The sequence below is a fragment of the Carlito syrichta genome, unplaced genomic scaffold (genome assembly GCF_000164805.1).
Source record: "Carlito syrichta isolate Samal-C Ts95f unplaced genomic scaffold, Tarsius_syrichta-2.0.1 Scaffold303668, whole genome shotgun sequence".
Lineage (NCBI taxonomy): Eukaryota > Metazoa > Chordata > Mammalia > Primates > Tarsiidae > Carlito > Carlito syrichta.
In genome coordinates, this window is record NW_007247764.1 from 354,201 (window position 1) to 375,037 (window position 20,837).

The following is a 20,837-nucleotide window of genomic DNA, read 5'->3' on the forward strand; positions in this document are numbered from 1 at the left end:
TGGCCGGGAGCGGCCACTGCACTCCAGTCTGGGCGACCAAGTGAGACTCCAACTCAAAAAAAAAAGAAAAAAGAAAGTTTGAAAGCAGGCCTCAGAAAAGTAAAACCAGTCCCAGGCAATGTAACTGCGAGCCCGAAGAAAGTCTAATCTCAAAGACATTCAGTAGCGATCTGCATTCAACAATGTCAGTTTTGCAGTGGTTAGCACACCACAAAAATTACCTGGCACACAAATGAGAAGGAAAATAAGATCTGCAGACAGGAGAAAACTCAATCAATAGAAACAGATCTAGAAATGACAGAGATGATGGAATTAGTAGACAAAAATAGTAAAACTGGTATTTAAAACATATGCCATGCAAGCCTGGGCAACAGGCAACACAACAAGACCTCATCTCTCTAAAAACAGAAAGAAAAGAAAAGAAAAAAGAAATTAGTGGAATGTGGTGGTTCATGCCTGTAGTCCCAGCTACTCAGAGGCTGAGGTGGGAGAATCAGCCCAGAAGTTCATGGCTGTAGTGAGCAATGATCACTCCAGCCTGGGTGACAGAGCAAGACCTTGTGTCAATAAATAAATAAATAAATAAAAGTCTTCATACACTCAGGAATTGGAGAAAAAGAGATACATGATAAGGAAAATGTAAACTATTTTTTAAAAGAACCTAAATGGAACTTCAAGAGATGAAAAATAAATATTCGAAGTAAAAAATGCACTGGATGAGATAATGGCAATGTTAGATGTCACAGAAGAAAATATCAGTAATCTTGAAGCCATAGCAATAAAAACTACCCAAAATGAAGCAGAGAGAGAAAAAAAATAGTGAAGTAAAACAACAATAAGATGTCACTTCATACCCATTAAGTTAGCTATGATAAAATAACAACAACAATCAGATAATAACAAGTGCTGACAAGGATGTGGAGAAATCAAAGCCCCTATACAGTACTGGTAGGGTTATGAAGTGGTGCAGCCACTTTGGAAAACAGGCTGGCAGGTCCTCAAAAAGTTAAATATAGAATTATCATTTGACCCAGTAACTGTACTGCTAGGTATATACCCAAGAGAAATAAAAACATGTGCCTACATACAAGCTTGTGCACAAATGTTTATAGTAGCATAATTTATAACAGCCAAAAGGTAGAAGCAACTCAAATGTCCATCAATGAGTGAATGAATGAATGGATACATTAAAATTGTATGTCTACTCAATGGAACATTACTTGAATAAAGTATCAATTTATGCTACAAGGATGAACCTTGGAAACATTATGCTAAGTAAAAAGTTAGTTGCAATGACCACATATTATATGATTCTATTAATATGAAATGTCCAGAATGGGAAAATCTAATCCATAGAGACAGAAAGTGGAATTGTGTTTTTTTTCAGGACTGGGGGGTGGGGGGGGTGGGTAAGGAAGGGACAGCAATGGGCATGGGGCTTCTTTTTTGTAACAAAGTGTGCTAAAATTGTAGTGATTGTTGCACAATGCTGTAACTATACGAGATCCTATTGAATTGTAGACTTTATATGGGTGAATGATATGGTATATGAATTAGATCTCAATAAAACTGTTGCAAAGAAAGACATGGTTGTGTGGTATTGGTAGAGGAGTATGCTGGAAAAATACAACAGAGAACCCAGAGATAGATCCACACAAACATATCCTACTGACTTTTTACAAAGATATAAAAACCAGCAACCGAGGAAGGATAGCCAATTCAGCAAACAGTATGGGAGCAACTAGACTTCCACAGGCAAAAAAATAGGAGGGAACGGGACCTTATGCTTCAGACCTCATACAAAAATTAACTCAAAATGGAACATGGACTCACATGTAAAACCCACAACTATAAAACTTTCAGCAAAAAACAAAAACAAAACAATGCATAAGAAAACTTCAGGATCCAGGATTTAGCAAGTTCTTAGACTTCACACCAAAAGTGCAATCCATTTTCGAGGGATAGTGAGGCTGTAGAAGGGATAGGCTTCCATCAGCACTTAAATGTGTAGGGTAAGAGAGAGAACAGCCAGAGATCATTTCAAGAGTTCTTTGGCAATTAGGGGGTGGTGGCAAAAGTCCAATGTACTGAGAAGGGGAGCACAGGAGGAAGAACTCTGTGCCGGGTATGAGAGGGAAGCGGCAAGCTGGCTTAGGAGAAAGCTTGTGTTTGAGATGCGAGTGACATATCCTGGGAAACTGGCCAGAGGCAGGAGAAAACACTGGACCTCTGAGAGGGATCTGAGCAATTGATTTCAGAGTGTATGCAGAGGAAAGATGCTAGAAATGGAACCCCAGGGAACACCAGCATTTCAGGAGGGCTCAGAGGGAGAGGTGGCCCACAGAAACAGAGGAGGAAGGAGAGGGAGTTTTGAGAAGGAAGAAAGGCTGACAATATCAAATACCACAGAGAGGTCAAGCATGAGGCCAGGAATCCCAGGGATTTGACAAGTAGGTATGTTAGCTTTTACTTTATTTTTTTGAGTCAGGGTCTCACTCTGTCAAGCAGTCTGGAGTGCAGTGGCACAATCACGGCTCACCTCAGCCTCCAACTCCTGGGTTCAAGTAATCCTCTCACTTCAGCCTCCCAAAGTGCTGGGATTATAGGCATGAGTCACCATGTCCAACCCACCAGGTAGTATTTAATGTGGCTTAAATGCCATACCCCTTGGGGTACTGATTCTAATGGCAAACCCAGCTCCCTAGTGCCAACTGTGTCATCCAAGAGCAACAGGATTTTCAAATCATGGGTGGAGACTTCAAATTATGGGCAAAAAGCAAGGTGCCAAGACACTCACAAGGAAAGTAACCTGCCAACACTTCACCCTGTTCATCTGGAAAACAACGTCCTGGGTGTGGTTATCAGGCAGGGTGATGCAGCAACTGATTTCGTTATTGCCGACAGAAAGAACAGTCCCACAGCCTGGTTCTGGGTAGTCGCAGGTACAGAGGTCCAGCTGCATGTATCCGTAGTGCTGCACTTCCTGGGCCAGCTCCAAAAACTGCTCCAAAAAGGCGAAGAGTTTGAGGGGTAGAAGAAAGTCAGAGAACACTTGAAGCAGATAAAAACCTCATAACAGAAGCTTCTGCCATTCTGGTAGAATGTATGGAATTAAGCCATTTCTTCTGGACCCTAGGAAAGAAAACAATGCCCCTTGTGCTGATGGGAAGCCCTGGGAAAGTTCAAGGTGTGTCCTTCCAGGGCAGGGATCTTCCTAACTCCTTCACCATTGTACCCCTGCATCTGTTATGGTGCTTGGTACATGGTGGGAATGAAAATATTCAATGAGGGAATGAAGAACAAAGGTAAGAGTGAATAAAATGAATGAGTAGATATGATTTTGTCTCAGCAGACTATAACAGCAAGTAATTAAAAAGCATACATTTAAAATGCCTTTTCTTAGGTTGGGCATGGTGGCTCACACCTTTAACGACAGCATTTGCTTGTTGACATTTTCCAGTCAACAAAAGGGTGTTGTGATATTATTTACTACACAGAAACCAAAGGACAGAAGTCTGAAAGGCTTATCTACTTTAAAAATTAGCTCTTTTTAAGACTGTACCTGAAAAAGACAATTTAACATACAAAGCTGCAGAAGGTTTTTATATATTTTCACTTAGGTCACTGTTGGCAAACTTTTACGTAAAGAACCATATAGTAACAGGCATATGGTCTCTATCGCAACTCCACACCTCTGCCACTGTAGCACAAAAGCAGACATTAGACAATGTGTAAATGAGTGAGTGTAAATGTGTGTCAATAAAACTTTATTTACAAAAACAGTGGCCCATAGTTAGCCTATGTCTGATTTAGATCAAATGGCTCTTTTTTAGATTAATTTCAACTCATTTTCAATTCCAAGTTTTCTTGTACATGTACATAAATTCTATTTGTTAATGTGTTTGCTCCATTAGCAGAATTTCACAAATAATGCTAGTTGTATATTGGTACATTTAGATGCTTTGAGAGAAAATATGGTAATTTCAATAATGATGCAATTTTTTCATTTAATTTATGTACTCCAAGTAAAGTTTTTAAAAAAGTATTATTACAATCATATGGTACATTCAGATAAAACGTTTATCATAACAATAAAATGTTTATTTTAGGGAAAACTATCAAGGTAAAAACAAAGTCTTACTAAATAAAGAAGTTTACAGGGCAGATATATACTTAGAATTGATTGTGGTATACACAATTTGAAATTGCATCCAAAGTAGCAGCAATATTCTGCCCATCAAAACAGAAGCTGTATCACCACTATATGGTACATCAAAGTAACCAAAAACAATTTGTACCCCAAAAAAGCTGTTGAAATAAAGAGATGAGAAAAAAATAGAAGCTATAATTGTCAAGATTTACAAACACATAGAGAAATTGAACTCTAAATATTTTGACAAAGTTGAGGTAGAACAAAAGGGAGAAAAATAAGAAATCATGGCAGTGCGTGTCTTTTTCTTTTTCTTTTTTGCAGCCCATCAATAAAATCTTAAAGTGTCCAAATCCTTGAATAATTAGTCTCTGTATCAACCTAACTATAAATGAGATCCCTAAATTTTGGTTGTATTTTGTTCAGAGTCAATGTTGTAGTTGTGAACATTGCCAAAGTCAAAAGAATGAAAAAAGACAAAGCAATGAAGCAGAGGCCATTTCTTCTGTTAAAAATACTTCTTGTTGCCGGGCTTGGTGGCTCAGCCTGTAATCCTGTGCCTTGGGAGGCTGAGGTGAGTGGATTGCCTGAGCCCGCGGGTTCGAGACCTGCCTGGGCAACTTGGCAAGACCTCAGCTCTACAATAAATCAAAAAAAAAATTAGCTGGGCGTGGTAGCACGCGCCTGTAGTTCCAGCTACTTGGAAGGCTGAGGCGGAAGAATCACCTGAGCCCAGCGGGTCGACACTGGGTTGGCTGTGAGCGTGCCACTGCACTTCATCCTGGGGGACAGAGTAAGGCTCCAACTCAAAAAAAAACAACAACCAAAACTTCTTTGTCAGACTCACACTCACTGCTTGGGAGCAAGAGGTGTGTGAGTTGGTATCACCTTTACGGAAGCTTTAAACATGGATGTTTAGAAATATATCCCAAGGAATAATAGAATACATATTGAAAGACAGAGGATGTTGGCTGCAGCGTTCAGGGTCTTCAGCCAGGAACTGCACCAGGTGCTGTGTCTACATAGAGTATGTATAAATTAGACACAGTTGTGGGCTTCATGGCACCACCCCCCACCCTGCCCCGCCCCACTTCTCTGCCCCCGCCCAAGCGATTTATAGCAACAAAGCTGGAAACAACCTGACTTCCTATCATAGAAAAGTGGTTAGCCAGAGGATAACCTAGCCATAAAATAGAATACTCTGCAGTCACTAAAAATAATGGGGAGGATCTATATTAATTAACTTGGCAAAGGACTCCAATATACTGTCTGTATTCGTTAGAACATTTGAACAATCAGCTTTTATTAGCTTTAAAATCAGAAAAGCCCATGAAGTTGTTTTCATTTTTAAAAAGAGCCTCACTTTCAGTGTTTGGTGGGTTTATAAATTACAGACACAGCGCCAGTCCAACGTTTCTTTAACTCCCTTTCAAAGGATTGCTCTTGGCACAATATTAATTCACCTTGGTTTGGTTGTCTTCTTTCTGGAGCGCCTCTAATTTCTGCCTCTGCTCCTGGGTAGGTTTGGTCCATTCTTTTTTCATGTCCTGTATTGCCTTAAAACAACAAAAGTTGCAAAATTAGCAACCTCAGCAGAAATTAGCTAATCTAACAAAAACCTACTCGTGTATGAAGGACAATAAAAATAGATCCAAGTGGATATCTATTTAAGGACTTGGCAAGTTCTAAAGGTTACTTTTTAAATTAGCGGGTAAAAAGAGATTGTTCAACAGTTTGGGGATAATTGGCAGCACTTGGCAAAGAAAATAAAATTAGCTCTTTCTCCACACTACCCAATCAAATTAATTCTAGAGAGAGTAAAGATTTCAATGTAAGGCCGGGTGTAGTGGCTCACACCTGTAATTGCATAACTTTTGGAGGCATAAGGAGGAGGATTGCTTGAGCCCAGGAGTCCGAGACAAGCCTGGACAACATGGTGAGACCTCGTCTCTACAATAAATCAAAAAATTAGCCAGGTGTGGTGGTGCATGCCTGTAGTTCCAGCTACTTGGGAGGCTGAGGTGGAAGGATGCCTGAGTCCAGCAGGTTGAGACTGCAGTGGCTGTGATCTTGCCATTGCACTCCAGCCTGGGCAACAGAGTGAGACTCCACCTAAAAAAACCCCAGAAAACAAAAAAAAAATTTTAATGTTAAAAAAAAATAAAAGAGCTAGGAAAAAACAAAAATGACTTTTTTAAAACAGATCTTGAGGTAGGGACTATCTTTTTTAAGATACAAAGACATTGGGAGGCTGAGGTGAGTGGATTGCCTGAGCCCGCGGGTTCGAGACCTGCCTGGGCAGCGAGACCTCATCTCTACAATAAACCAAAAAATCAGCCAGGCGTGGTAGCGCATGCCTGTAATTCCGGCTACTTGGAAGGCTGAGGTGGAAGGATCGCCGGAACCCAGCAGGTCGAGGCTGCAGTGGCCGGGAACGGCCACTGCACTCCAGTCTGGGTGACAGAGTGAGACTCCAACTCAAAAAAAAAAAAAAAAAAAAAAGATATAAAGACAAACTATCACAATGAAGAAATAGTAATATAGAATTAAGTGAAAATATAAAATGTCTGTACATAAAGACCACAAAGAACAAAGCTAAGAATCCAATGGCAAACCAAGGAAAATGACTGCATCCTATAGCAATGAGTTAATATTTATGTAAAGCAATAGGAAAATGTAAGCATTCCTAATAGGAAAATGGACAAAAGAGATGTACTGGCAATTTACAAAAAAGTATTCCAAATGCCAGATATATCTGAGTCATAAACATAGACCCAAGGAAAAAATATAGTGATAATGCCATTACCATCATTGTTCGTAATAACGAAAAAATTTCAACTTATTAATAGTGGCAAACACATGTATAGTGTGCTTATTGTGTGTTAGGCAATGTTCTAATCACTCCAAAACAAAAGTCAATCCCTACAGCCACCCTGTGAGGTAGGTGCTGTTATGAAATGCCCCAAAATAGGTAATTGAGTTTGGGTATAACTAAATAATAGGCTACGCTAATATTTAAAATTATGTAGAATAATTGGCCAGGCATGGTAGCTCATGCCTGTAATCTCAACACTTTGGGAGGCTGAGGCAAGAGGATTGCTTGAGCCCAGGAATTCGAGACCCACCTAGGCAACATAGCAAGACCTTGTCTCTACAAAAATAATAAAAAAAATTAGGTGGGCATGGTGGTGTGTACCTATAGTCTCAGCTACTTAGAAGAGTGAGGCAGAAGGATCACCTGAGCCCAGGAGGTTGAGGCTGTGGTGAGTCATAATTGTGCCACTGCACTCCAGCCAGGACAGCGTAGTGAGACCCTGACTAAAATAAAATATTAAATTAAATTAAATTACAGAGTAGAATAAAATAAAATAGCATGGAGGGGGAAAAAAAGTCATCTACTCGGTACAATGTGCACAGGTAGGGGTGGGTGGGTACTCTTAAAGGCCAGACCAAAAACTATTTGTATCCCTCAGAGCTATTGAAATTAGAATAATTAACAACATGATAAAAATATGCAAGGTATTGGTACATGAAAAAATATCAAGTTGCAAAATAAGAGTCTAATAGTAGACCCCATTTTAATAAAACTACAAAAAATAAATATAAAGCAAAATGATAAAAAACTCGTATTTATGCCAATGAACCAAGTATATGGATATGCAAATAAATGAACTATATATGAAGTACACCCCAAAAGCTAATAGTTTATCTGGGTGGTTGACTTAAGATTTAGGTTGACATCTACTTTTTTGAGCTCTTCCATGTTCGCAAAATTTTTTTACAAATTTTACTCTAAAAAATTAAAATTGAATATATCATTGGGCCCCGTCTGGTCCAGCTTTGGGTAACCACTATCAGCAAGTGTTCGCAAATTTCATATCCCTAGTGGGTTTCTCAGTTGCTTCCTGATCCACGGCAAGTCTAAGCAGAACAACACTGGGCTCAAAGGCAGAGATCACCTGGAAGACACCTGCCCTCTGTGGAAGCAGTATGCTGTGAAGCAAAATGAAACACGAGTGACAAAGCCTGCCTCTGTAGCCTGCCTTCCTGCTCTGGGCACCTTTTCTGGGCTCTTGCTTCTCCTCCTGCCACCCAGCTGCCTACCCCTTCAGCCAACTGGCCCGGGAGCCTCTGGCATCAGCTGCACATCTCAGCAGCTGCATACACGAGGCCTGTGCTGCTTTGACTTAACATCATGAGACAGAATTGGCCACTGCTCCTAAGGCTGTCAAGCCCTTCATCTCAGTGCACCCTGCCCAGTGTCCCACATTCAGCTAACATACAATTATTCCTTGCCAATTACCAGGTGCTTGTTTACACCTTAGTCTCGACGTAAGTGTATGTATTCCATCTCTCAGTGATGCAGGTTATGCTTTATCTCCAAGAGAAGAATGAAAAGTTGAATCATTTCAAATACTGCGGCATAGGTTGGGGAAAATGGAGAAGAAAAATAACTAATATTTGTTGAGAACCTGTTTCAGATAGGTTTTCCCACTGACTTCTTCCCAACTACAGTACAGCAACCCCCCATTATTCTCAAGGAATACTATTCAAGACCCCCAGGGGATACCTGAAACCACAGATAGTTCTGAACCCTATAAAACCCCCCAAAACCCCAAATTCTTTTAATAAAAATTGTATATTTATTCTTACATGTTTAAACTTCAGTCAACTTCAAAGTACTCTCCGTTTGATGCAATACACCCATCTAGATGCTTTTTCCACTACTCCAGTTTTTGAACTCATCAATTTTGATGTCTTTTAGTGCTTCTGCTGTTTTTGTTTCACCTCTTCCACATGGGCAAAACGTTTCCCTTTGAGGACCTTTTTTTAAAATCTGGGACACAAAAGTTACTTGGGGCAAGATTGGGTGAATAGGGAGGGTGGGACATGGGGTCATGCTGTTTTTGGACAAAAACTGAACACTCAGCACCGTGAAGACAGGTGCGTTGTAATGGTGGAGGAACCAGTCACCTGTTTGCCACATCTCAGGATGTTTCTTCCACAAAACGTGATGTAACCTTCTTCAGACTTCCAGATAAAAATTTTGGTTGAACGTTTGATCCAGAGGAACAAATTCTTAGTGCACTACAAGGGGCCTGCCCTCAAAAGATAATTCTGGGTTTTTTTTGCGGGGGGGGTTGCCCCTTGTATATACTATATTTTCTTCCTGTAAATGCATACCAAACCTATGATAAAGTTTAATTTATAAATGTGGCACAGGAAGATTAACAATAATAACTAATGGTAAAATAGAGCAATTATGGGACATGCCAGCATCACTATCTTGCACTTTGGTGCCATAATTAAGTAAAATATGGCTTAATTGAACACAGGCACTGCAGAACAGCAGATCTGATACCTAAGATTACTTCTAAGTGACTAATGGACAGGTGGTATAGACAGTGTGAATTCGCTGGACAAAGAGATGCTTCACTGTCAGAGCTAGACAAATTAGGCCAGCATAAGATTTCATCATGCGCCTCAGAATGACATGTCATTTAAAACTTATAAATTGTTTATTTCTGTAATTTTACATTTAATATTTTCAGACCATCCTTGACTATGGATAACTGAAACCACAGAAAGCGAGACTGTGGAAAGCAAAACTATGGGTAAGGGGGTACTATTGTAGTATGTGGGGTAGAAACAGTTACCACCATTTGACAGATGGGTACACTGAGGTTTAGAGAGGTTATAATGTTCAAGATGACCCAACCCAGGCCTGACCACTACATTTCCTAGGCTTGTACAAGCCACTGAATTCTTATCAAGTGGGCAGCTCCCCATCCCCAAGCCTTTCTCCTTATTTCCAACTGTTCTCAAAACTGAACCTACACACCACACCAGAAGGGAATCAGCACGGATGTGAAGAACTGCATGACTTCTTGTTTCCTGAACTCTACTTTATGTTAGAGTCCTGTTAGCACAGGGTGACAATGTCAGAGAGGAAGGGTGGCTAAAGAAAAATGAACAGGAATCACCACAGTAACACCAGAGACCTGTCCACTCATCATCAGATTTCTCAAACACAGAGATTCAAATATCCTACAGCAAAGGTAGCATAACTGTTTTGTTTCATTACCTTTGAAAAGAGCTGCCCCTGAATATGGGTTCACAAGACATCCCTCAAATGAGCTATATACAGTATCCGACTCCAAGTGGGTCTAGACAATGAGCTGCCCCTGAATATGGGTTCACAAGTCATCCCTCAAATGAGCTATATACAGTATCCGACTCCAAGTGGGTCTAGACAATGAGAGTCAAGTCTAGACAAATGTGTCTACCGTTATATGATTCCCTGAAGACTGGCTGCCAGGAACTTATGCAGAACCTAATTTTAAAAATCAATGCTAGGCATGGTGGCTCATGCCTGCAATCCCAACACTCTGGGAGGCTGGGATGAGAGGATTGTTTGAGGTCAAGAACTTAAGACCAGCCTAGATAACATAGTTAGACTTTGTCTCTACAAAAAGTTTAAAAATGAGGCAGGAGTGGTGGCACGCCCATAGTCCCAGCTACTCAGGAGGCAGATGCGGAAGGAATGACTGAGCCCAGGAGGTTGAGGCAGCAGTGAGCTATGTTCGCACCACTGCACTCCAGTCTGGGTGACAGAGCGAGATCCAGTTCCTTAAAAATAAAAAGGGTTGGGCGCGGTAGCTCATGCCTGTAATCCTAACACTTTGGGAGGCCACTTTGGGAGGATTGCTTGAGCCCAGGAGTTCGAGACCAGTCTAGGCAACACAGTAAGACCTTGTCTCTACAAAAATAAATAAATAAATAAATTAGCTGGGCATGGTGATTCGTAGCTGTAGTCCTAGCTACTTAGGAGGCTGAGGCAGGAAGATTGCCTGAGCCCAAGGAGGTCAAGAGTGTGGTGAGCCATGATTGTGTCACTGCACTCTAGCCTGGGTGACAGAATGAGACTCCAACTTAAAAAAAAAAAATCAAGTGAAATTGTATAAGCCATGGTTCAATTACACACATTCCAGTGCCTTCCACAGAGGGCATAGTAGAAAGGAATGGCAGACATGTGCCTCTCAAAAGCAGGTGTGGTCACTCAACTCTGACTGAAGCATGATAGAGTAAGGCCAGGGATGAACGTGCCCACACAAGGGTACTGGACCATGGGAATGTCAGGAGGTTAAAGGTCAGCACTCACTCCCCTCACAAGCCAAGGGCCCTGACACAAGGCTATATCCACCTGGAGGAAGGAGCTCCTTTTTCTAATTTGCACCATTGCATAGGCCAGCAGTGGCCCTGCTGAAATGCAGACTCAGAATTGACAGAGCCTTCAAATTTTATAATTATAGATTATACTTATAATGCAATCTCTCATTTTCTAATGTCACCCAAGTTACAAAGGAAGAACCCAGGCTTAGTGGTATGTACCTATAGTCCCAGCTACTCAGGAGGCCGAAGCAGGAGGATCACCTGAGCCCAGGAATTCAAGATCAGCCTGGGCAACATGGTGGGACCCTGTGTCTATTAAAAAATTAAATTAATTTTAAGTCAAAGGAGAAGAAAGGAAACAGGTTATGGGAACCCAGTTCAGACATCATCAGATACTTCTGCTTTAGAAAATCATACTATCCCTTCATAGTTAGCAATGATGGCTCCATTATTTATCAGAACTTGTAAGAGCTTTTTGGGTTAACTTTTTAAAAAGGTGACAGTTTCTCAGAACTTGTAAGAGCTTTTTGGGTTAACTTTTTTAAAGGGTGACAGTTTCTCAGTTGTTCATATACTCTAGGCACCCAGGACACAGGAGGAATAAGATATAGTCTCTACCCTTGGTCATTCAGAGTCTGGTGATGTCCTGGGCTCAAGCAATCCTCCCGCCTCAACCTCCCAAAGTGTTGGGATTAGTTTTGGGCCATCTGTGAGCCAGTAGTAATTCTGGATGAAAAGTGTTATAACAGAGGATATAAACAGAATACCATAGGAACAGGGAGGGGGGAAGGTGTTTTCTTTCGGAGAAGCCCGAAGGAGGCAGTGGTCCTGACTTTCTTGCTTCCATTGGGCCTACCTCGTGCCTAGAAATCAGCTTCTCAGTTCCTCCCCTTGGATTCAGGAGATATAATCATGATGGTAATGATACAGGTAAAGATGATTATGACAGCAACTATAATTTTTTGAAGACTTTGCCAGGAAAAGCATTAAGGTTTGAACAACAACAGTCCATTACAGTTGAGAAAAAACTTAGACATTATTAGTTCAACCTCATCATTCAACAGGGAGATGCTGTGGTTCAGAAGTGGCTGGCCCAGAGTCACACAGACAGAGGGCCAGTGGCAGAGCAAGGGACAGAATTCATTTCTGAAACTACAATGTAGTGTGTTTTCCACGAAGCCACCATTTTTCCAGCTGTGAGCAGAGGAAATACCATCATCCGTTTTTCTATGGTTTATAACTCCTTAATGAAGACAGATTAAAATTTTTAATGTTATTTTATTGATTGGTTGAGTCAAAGTCTCACTCTGTTGCCCAGGCTGGGGACAGTGGCACAATCACAGCTCATCGCAGCCTCAACTTCCTGGGCTCAGGTGATCCTCCCACCTCAGTCTCCTGAGTAGCTGGGACTATAGGCACATGTCACCATGTTCGGCTAATTTTGATTCTGGATAGAGATGAGGTCTTACTATGTTGCCCAGGCTGGTCCTGAAATCCTGGGCTCAAGCAATCCTCCCACCTCAACCTCCCAAAGTGCTGGGATTGGTTTTGGGCCATCACACCTGGCCTAAGATTTTAAAAATCATAGTAGGAAGCTGGCAGTCCTGACCTCTCATCACAATGTGGACTGAAAGCCACACCATGAAGACTGTATTTTCCATAGGAACAATATCAGAATTCGGTGATGCATTCTTAATCAAGGATATGATATTAAATATACCAGGCATGACTAAAAATGCATCATAACAGCAAGGGTACAGTGGTGATGAGCTCCAATTAGCACTTAAATTGGCAAGTTTTACTTCCATTCATATAACAGGTATAAGTAAATGGAACATGGTTAGACATGGCTCAACGTATCATAGAAATGAACTCAAAGCTATAGTTTAGCCAGAAAAATACAATAGTGAGCTTTAAACACTTAGTAAGTGATATTTTGATTTGCCTCTTTAGAATTTGGAGAGCTTTGTGGATTGGTTTCTTTAAAAGTCACTTAAATAAATACGTACTGAGGTTATTTTCCTCTTCTATGTCCCTAGATAAGGCAGAGCATCAAAATCCACCCATTGACCTGTTTGCTATCCCAGCGTACCACAGTAAGCTCTACTAAGGGTCCTCGTGGAAAGCTTGTCAAAAGTAAAAACCAATCTACCATCTTTCCCCTCTCTTCAATTCTACCTCTCAAGTGTATGAAAAGCTAAAGAGCGTAGCAACTTAGAATCACACTAAATAAAAGCCATCTGACCGGGCATGGTGGCTCATACCTATAATCCTGACACTTTGGGAGGCCGAGAAGGGAAGATTGCTTGAGCCCAGCAGTTTGAGACCAGCCTAGACAACATAGTGAGAACTCAACTCTAATAAAAATGAAAATAAAGAGTCATCTGTAAACATGTTTTGTTAAGTTCCTTTTCTACATCCTCTGGTAACCCAAGTTCACCACTCAGTCCTTTGTCTGCAAACTTGATGTTTCTTCTTTCTAGAAATGTGAATGGTGCCAACCACCTAATGGAGTTATTATAAAGTTTAAATGAAACAATGTACTTAAAACAATGAATACAAAAAAAAAAACAAAACAATGAATACAATGCTGGGCCCAACACAGGGCTTAATGCTGATGTTGTGCCAGGAACAGTTCTAGTTTCTGGGGATGTAGCAGTGAACAAATAAATATCCACTTGCATGAAAAAAATCATTCTAGTAGGGAGAGAGAGTGAACAAATACATACCCACGCACATGTGCTGTCCGATAGTAGAAATACTAACAAAGAAATAAAACAAGTACGTTGGGATTTGAGGTTTCGTCTGAGCAAGATGGAAAGCCTTGGCAGAGTCTGAACAGGCAGGGCTATGACCTGCCCCCCTGCCTGCTGCTTGAGAATAGGTTGTGGGATATCCCCTGGAAGAAGTGTCTGTGCTCCCTCCCGGAACTGTCAAGCCAGGCCTGGCAAGGATCAGGTCTCTGAAGATGCTGCTGTGGTGAGAGTGAGCTCCTGGGGGCACTGGTGATGCAGGCGGAAAACTGTGATAGGGGCAAGCAACCATGGGCGCACCAAGGAAGTGGTACCTGCCACCATCTCAATGCTCGGTGAACTTTCACCACACAGGGCAGGGATAGGAAATGAAGACTCAACTACAATGACCTTTTTAGAGGCTGGGAAATGGGGTAGGCAGGACCAACTCTATAATTTGTGGGTTTACCTAGTGCAAAATGAAAATGTGGGGACCCCCCAGCCTGGACAATATAGCGAGACCCCATCTCTACAAAACATCAAAAAACTGGCTGGGTGTGGTGACACATCCCTGTTGTCCCAGCTACTCTGAAGGCTGAGGTGGAGGGATTGGCTGAGCCTAGCAGATCAAGGCTGCGGTGAGCCGTGGTCATGCCACTACACTGCAGCCAGGGCCACAGAGATCCCCCAACTCAAAAAAAAAACCAAAAAAAAACCCAAAACAATGACGTGGGGTCCCTGTTCAAAAATTATTAAGGATTTCAAGATGATGACAGCAGAGTCTTTAACAAGCATGGGGCACTCTGAGCACCAGCCCTCTGCAGCTACACAGGACACATGACCTGGAAGCTGGACCCAGGGGTAGGTCTGCTTCGTGTTGGTTCAAGAAGGTTATGCTAGAGTGAGGTTTAGGGTTTAAACTATCAGGGACATAGTCCCTGGGCTCATGTCAAATTAGCCTCGATGACAGAGTATCTGCTGCAAATTCAGTGTTAAAATAGAGGTAGAATTATTTCTCTGTCTCACAACTCCCCTACTTCTTTTTTTTAATTTTGTTTTTATAGTGGTAAAATACATACAACATATCATTTTAACCATTCCTAAAATCCAGTGGCATTATATACTATTCAGAATGTTGTATAATCATCATCACTCTCTATACCTAAAACTTTTTCATCAGTCCCCAGCAAAAACTTGTACCCATTAAAAAATAGCATCCCCTCCTGCAGCCCAGGCCCCAGTAACCTCTATCTACTTTCTGCCTCTGTCAGTTTGCCTATTCTAGGTATGGAGGTAGAATTATTAATGACCGCACTTTTTTTTAATGATTCCACACCCAAATGGCCTACAATGTACGGTGTCCTGAGAGTTCTTGGTGACCTCACCTGCATATAGAGCAAATCCACGGCCGCTTTGCAGTCCATCAGCATGGAGTCAAGGGATGGGTCCATATACCTGCATCATTCAGAAGCGTTCAGTTAATTCCTATGACATGGCTCATGGCGCACCTGGAGGCAGGTGCTTTTGAACATGGTGACCCTTGGCCCTCTGAACAAGGGCCCCTTTTCGAACAAAGCTCCACTGCCATGCAAGCCTTCCATTTGTCTCTCTACCTCTTTTGTTTCTGAATTTCTTCTTCTTCTTTTTTTTTTTGAGTCAGAGTCTCACTCTGTCATCCAGGCTGGAGTGCAGTGGCACACTCACGGCCACTGCAGCCTCAACCTGCTGGGTTCAGGCGATTCTTCCCCCTCAACCTTCCAAGTAGCTGGTACTACAGTCATGCACCGCCAAGCTTGGCTCATTTTTCTTGATTTATTGTTGAGATGAGGTCTCACCAAGCTGCCCACTTGTCTCTAACCCATGGACTCAGGCTATCCTCTTACCGTGGCCTCCCAAAGTGCTGGGACTATAGGCGTGAGCCACCACGCCTGGCCGTTTCTGAATTTCTTTATACTAAAAGCTCTCGCCTGGTGGGCTTGGAGAGTAGAGATGCCAAAAAATAAAGCTGTAGGGAAGCAGTCCGCACCCCTGTTCATACCCAGTCTCACTTTTGACCACTAAGTGCTGGGTACCTGGGTTCCCTTCCTCTTCTGTCAATGCCTGGCATGGCCAACTATCCCCTATGGGCCCAGCCCACATTCACCACCCTGCACCCAGGCCCTCCTCAGCTCTCACCCAAGTGCTCTGGCAGCCTCCTCCTCAGGCTTCCTGCCTCAGTTGTGTGCCCTTAACCTCACACTCTGCCTCCCCACCAGAGTGGTCTTTCCTGAGTAACCAAGGCACTTCATGGGACCACCTCTCTTTCATTTCCAGTCCCATCTCTTACCCTCCTCACCCCCAATGCTACCTTCTAACCATATTTGCTCTGCTCACCCTCTGCCTGGAAGATTGCCCTCACCAACCTCCTTCCCTGATTGATACACTTTTCTCTGCAAGCCACAAGCAATGTTCCTTCCTCTGCTCCCTTTCCCAAGGCTTTGTTAGCCACCCATCTTCCGTGCTTTCTCAGCACCCTGAGTTTATCCTGATCACTGCTCTGATCAAGATTTCTTGACACCAGGTGTGAAGACCACTGAGCTCAGGTGCTGAATCCTATCCAGAGTTCTTATGACAAGGCGAGAGCTTTGCTTGAGCCCAAGAGTTCAAGACCAGCCCAGGCAACATAGCGAGACCTTGTCTCTATAGAAATAAAGAAAAAATTAACCAGGCATAGTGTCACATGCCTAGAGTCTCAGCTACTTGGGAGTCTGAGGCAGAAGGATCGCCTGAGCCCAGGAGGTTGAAGCTGCAGTGAATTGTGGTCATGCCACTGCACTCTAGCCTAGGTGACAGAGTGACTTGCAAACAGCAGGAGCCTCATGTCTGTCTGTCAGATATAGAATCACCAGGATGAACTGAAAGCTGTTTCTATAGCACAGTAGCATATTAAGAAGGGACAGAAACAGTCAGGAAGGGATATACAATGGTTGATCTAGAACCAACCAGAAGGCAGAGGTAAGCAGAGTCACTACTCTCAGAAGCTAAGGTGTGAACAGGCCGATGGGTCGGCTGAGACCAAAAAAGGATGAAAATGGGGCTTAAAGGTCACCTTCATTCTGGGGAGAAGTCACGGAAGGCTTGCAACCCACGTTCCATTTAGCTATGTACCCACACATCCCAGAGGCCCCTGTGTGCAAAGGATAGCCAGTGCTGTACCACTGGAGAGCCCCCAGCCCCAGCCCAGACTGGGACCCTGAGAGACCAGGGCAGGCAGCCTCTGGTCTGGAGGTGGCCATGTCTGTATTTGAGAGATGCACCCAGGCAGCTCATGGATACAGAAAAGTCCTTAAGACTCCCTCTATGCCTTACTGGGAGACCTCCCCTGCTGGGAATCAGACAGCTTTTGGAGTCAGCCTCCTTGCTCCTGCCCAGGGAGACCTGCCTCTGCCACAGGAGCTTACACTAAGTAGGTCTCCCTTCTGAAGATCGGATCCTCAGCTCTAATAAAAGAAGTTCCCATGAGCAAAGATGATCTAACTGAATCTGAGAGGCTGGCTCATGATTAGGTTGATGTCTTATCTTGTGCTTATTATCTAGATCTATTTAATGAAGACTTGGGGCAAATCCTAATTTCTGATTCAAGCTTCAGGGGTAAGAACAGAGTGCTTCTCTCTCTCTCTCTCTTTAATGTGCCTTTGGGACTAATAGAATGAGAACTCATCTCTCCCTTGAGCTCCAGTTTTCAGGAGAGCATATGAGCTGAAAATCTAAGCTGCAGAGATTATCTTGCTTACTATAATCATTATCACCATTAATACAACAATAAAAACATGATTGCAACTCAGTGAGCACATGGGATTACCTTATGTAAACCTCAAAATAATCCTATGATGTAGACACTATTATTAATATTCCCATTTTACAGATGAAGAAACAGAGGCTAAGAGAGCTTGAACACTTGACTGAGGTTATGCAGCTAAAACCTGAGAGAGCTGAAACTTACATTCACATACTCTGATCCCAGGAACAGCCATGCTCAGCCCCTCACTAAGCCAAGCAACTTCCAGAACAGCCATTCACTAAATCCTTCCATGGAACTGAGCCCTTTTCCCCTTCTTGGGGTTCCACACCACAAGACTCTGATCATTTCTCTGAATCATTCTGAACATCAGATATATGAACTTCCAGTCATTCTGGGAATATCTTTCTAAAGTTCAAAGTCAGAAACTGGAGCTCTAGAGCCAGGCATCGAAGGTCAAGCTAATTACAAGTCCTAGTTTCAAAGTGCCTTTCTCTACAGCTTTCGTATTCAGTGACAGAATAGCTGGGCTGGGAGAGAATGAACCCAAGTGACAATTCAGTACAACTATGGTAATACATAAATGCTGGGAACTACAGATTATGGGTGGGGGAGGGATAGGTATTGTGCAGTGAGTGGTACAATCACAGCTCACCACAGCCTCGACCTCCTGGACTCAGGCAATCGTTGTGCTTCAGCCTCCTGAGTAGCTGGGACTATAGGCCTTCATGCCCAGCTAGTTTCTAGGTTTTTTTGTAGAGATGAGTTCTCACTATGTTTCCCAGGTTGGTCTTGAATTCCTGGGCTCAAGCAATCCTTCTGTCTTAGCCTTCCAAAGTGCTGGGATTACAGGCATGAGGCACCATACCCAGCCTCATTGCTATTTTCTGTTTGTTCTTCATAGGACACTTACTTGTGTCCTGTCAGTCTAGGAATATGGGTGACCCTGGTACACATCCTTTAGGAATGTAAGTCCAATACTTCGAGTTCCTACCCTTTGCCTTCAGAGATCACCACACCCAACAGATGAACCAGATCCGCTTATAATCCTTCCTTTAATGCTGTCAGTAATCCATTCCACAGTGAATCCATGGCCAGTAATTTCCCGCCATGAACTGCTTCAATCCATATCCTCTGGCCCTGACTTGCACCTCTGCAGAGATACACAATAGATGGTCACCATCCTCATTTAATACCCCTTGAGGTTTACCAGAGACCAGGGAAAGTCATCCTCAACATACTAATCTTTTTTTTGAGTTGGGGTCTCACTTTGTGACCCAAGTTGGCATGCAGTCACAGGATCACAGTTCACCACAGCCCTGACTTTCTGGGTTCAGTCAATCCTTTCATCTCAGCCTCCCAAGTAACTGGGACTACAGGCATGCACCACCAAGCCCTGCTAATTTTTAAAAAAATTATTTTAGGGAGAGGTCTCGCCATATTGCCCAGGCTGGTCTTGAACTCCTGGGCTCAAGCGATCCTCTTGCCTCAGTTTCCCAAAGTGCTGGGATGACAGGTGTGAGTCACCACACCCGGCCAGCATCCTATTCTTCAAGACAAACGATCTGGCTCATTTCACCCTCTCATTGCCTTCCTCACAACCTTCCCCAGGTTCCCGGTATCCAGCCATCGTGCTATGAGCAGGATGTGGTGAGACTCTGACAAGTCCTGGTGGGACTGATGAGATGTCCTCCAACGTCTTCCGTTCCCTGAAGCGGTTACTCACCACTTCCTGAGTCCAACCATACAGTTTTCCACTTCAGAACTTTGAAGACTGACATAAGGGAGTTCAAAGTCAGCCAGTTTCTTCACAACTAGAGAAAGAGGAAAGGGAGTCTTACTGGTTGAAGCATACCGGCTTTCAAATGAGAAAAGAAAACATTACTATTGGGAAACATAAAATCCCAATAATAACATTCTCTACAAGTTGTATGCTATTTTTAACATTGTAAAGCTTATTCAAAAAATAAATATCATTTGCTGCTCATAAAATGTCAGTCCCTTGAGTGGGGGATATTTTACACTGTGATGAAGAAATAGATCCAGAGACATCCAGCGCCTTCACGACACACACCACAGTGCCTAGTGGCTGAGCCGACACCCAAAACCTTTAACTTCTGCCTCAGAACCATCTCCTGGCCGGGCACAGTGGCTCACACCTGTAATCCCAGCACTTTGGGAGACTGGGGCAGGAGGATTGCTTGAGCTTAGGGGTTCAAGCCTGGGCAACATAGTGAGACCCAGTATATACAAAAAATAAAAAAAAAATAAAAAAATTAGCCAGGCGTGGGGCACGTGCTTGTAGTCCCAGCTACTGGGGAAGCTGAAGTGGAAGGAGCGCCTGAGCCCAGGAGGTCAGCTATGGTGAGCTGTGAGCCATGGCTCTGCACTCCAGCCTAGGTTACAGAATGAGTCCCTGACTCAAAAGCAAACAAACAAAAAACCCACTTCCCTCAGCTTCCTGAGAACACATATATAAACACATGATTAAAACTGATACCAGGCTGGGCTCAGTGGCTCAGCCTGTAATCCCAGCACTTTGGGAGGCCAAGGCGAATGGATTACCTAGGCCTGTCGCGGGTTCGAGACCCACCCGGGCCTCACCCGGGCCTCATTTATTGTAGAGACCGCGTTTCTACAATAAATAAAAAATTAGCCGGGCGTGGTAGCACATGTCTGTAGTTCCGGTTACTCAGAGAGCTGAGGTAGAAGGATTGCTGGAACCCAGAAGGTGGATGCTGAGGTGGCCGTGAGCGTGCATGCCACTGCACTCCAGCCTGGGTGACAGAGTGGGACTCCGACTCAAAAAATAAAAATAAAACTGATACCATTTCACAACTTGAAAAAAATACTTTGTTATATCTAAAAACACACTGTAGAGAAAAACAAAAGCCATGAGAATTGGACTCTCTTTTTACACTATCTTATCACATCTTTGAGAATCTAAGAACTTATTTATAGTTTCCACATGTTATAACAGATATTCCTTTTTTTTTTTTTTTTT

The 20,837-nt window shown here is 42.9% G+C and overlaps 1 protein-coding gene across 1 annotated transcript in view; it reads right to left on the reverse strand.

The window, feature by feature from the left end:
• The window catches only part of SNX31 (sorting nexin 31), a 45,508-nt gene that overhangs the window by 17,541 nt on the left and 7,130 nt on the right, over positions 1-20,837 (reverse strand). The window contains exons 4-7 of the mRNA XM_008058979.1: positions 19,560-19,647; positions 15,441-15,510; positions 5,614-5,706; positions 2,798-3,001 (exon numbers count right to left, since the gene is read on the reverse strand). Of these exons, the coding sequence (XP_008057170.1) occupies positions 2,798-3,001; positions 5,614-5,706; positions 15,441-15,510; positions 19,560-19,647 (455 nt within the window). The remainder of the gene's footprint in view (positions 1-2,797; positions 3,002-5,613; positions 5,707-15,440; positions 15,511-19,559; positions 19,648-20,837) is intronic.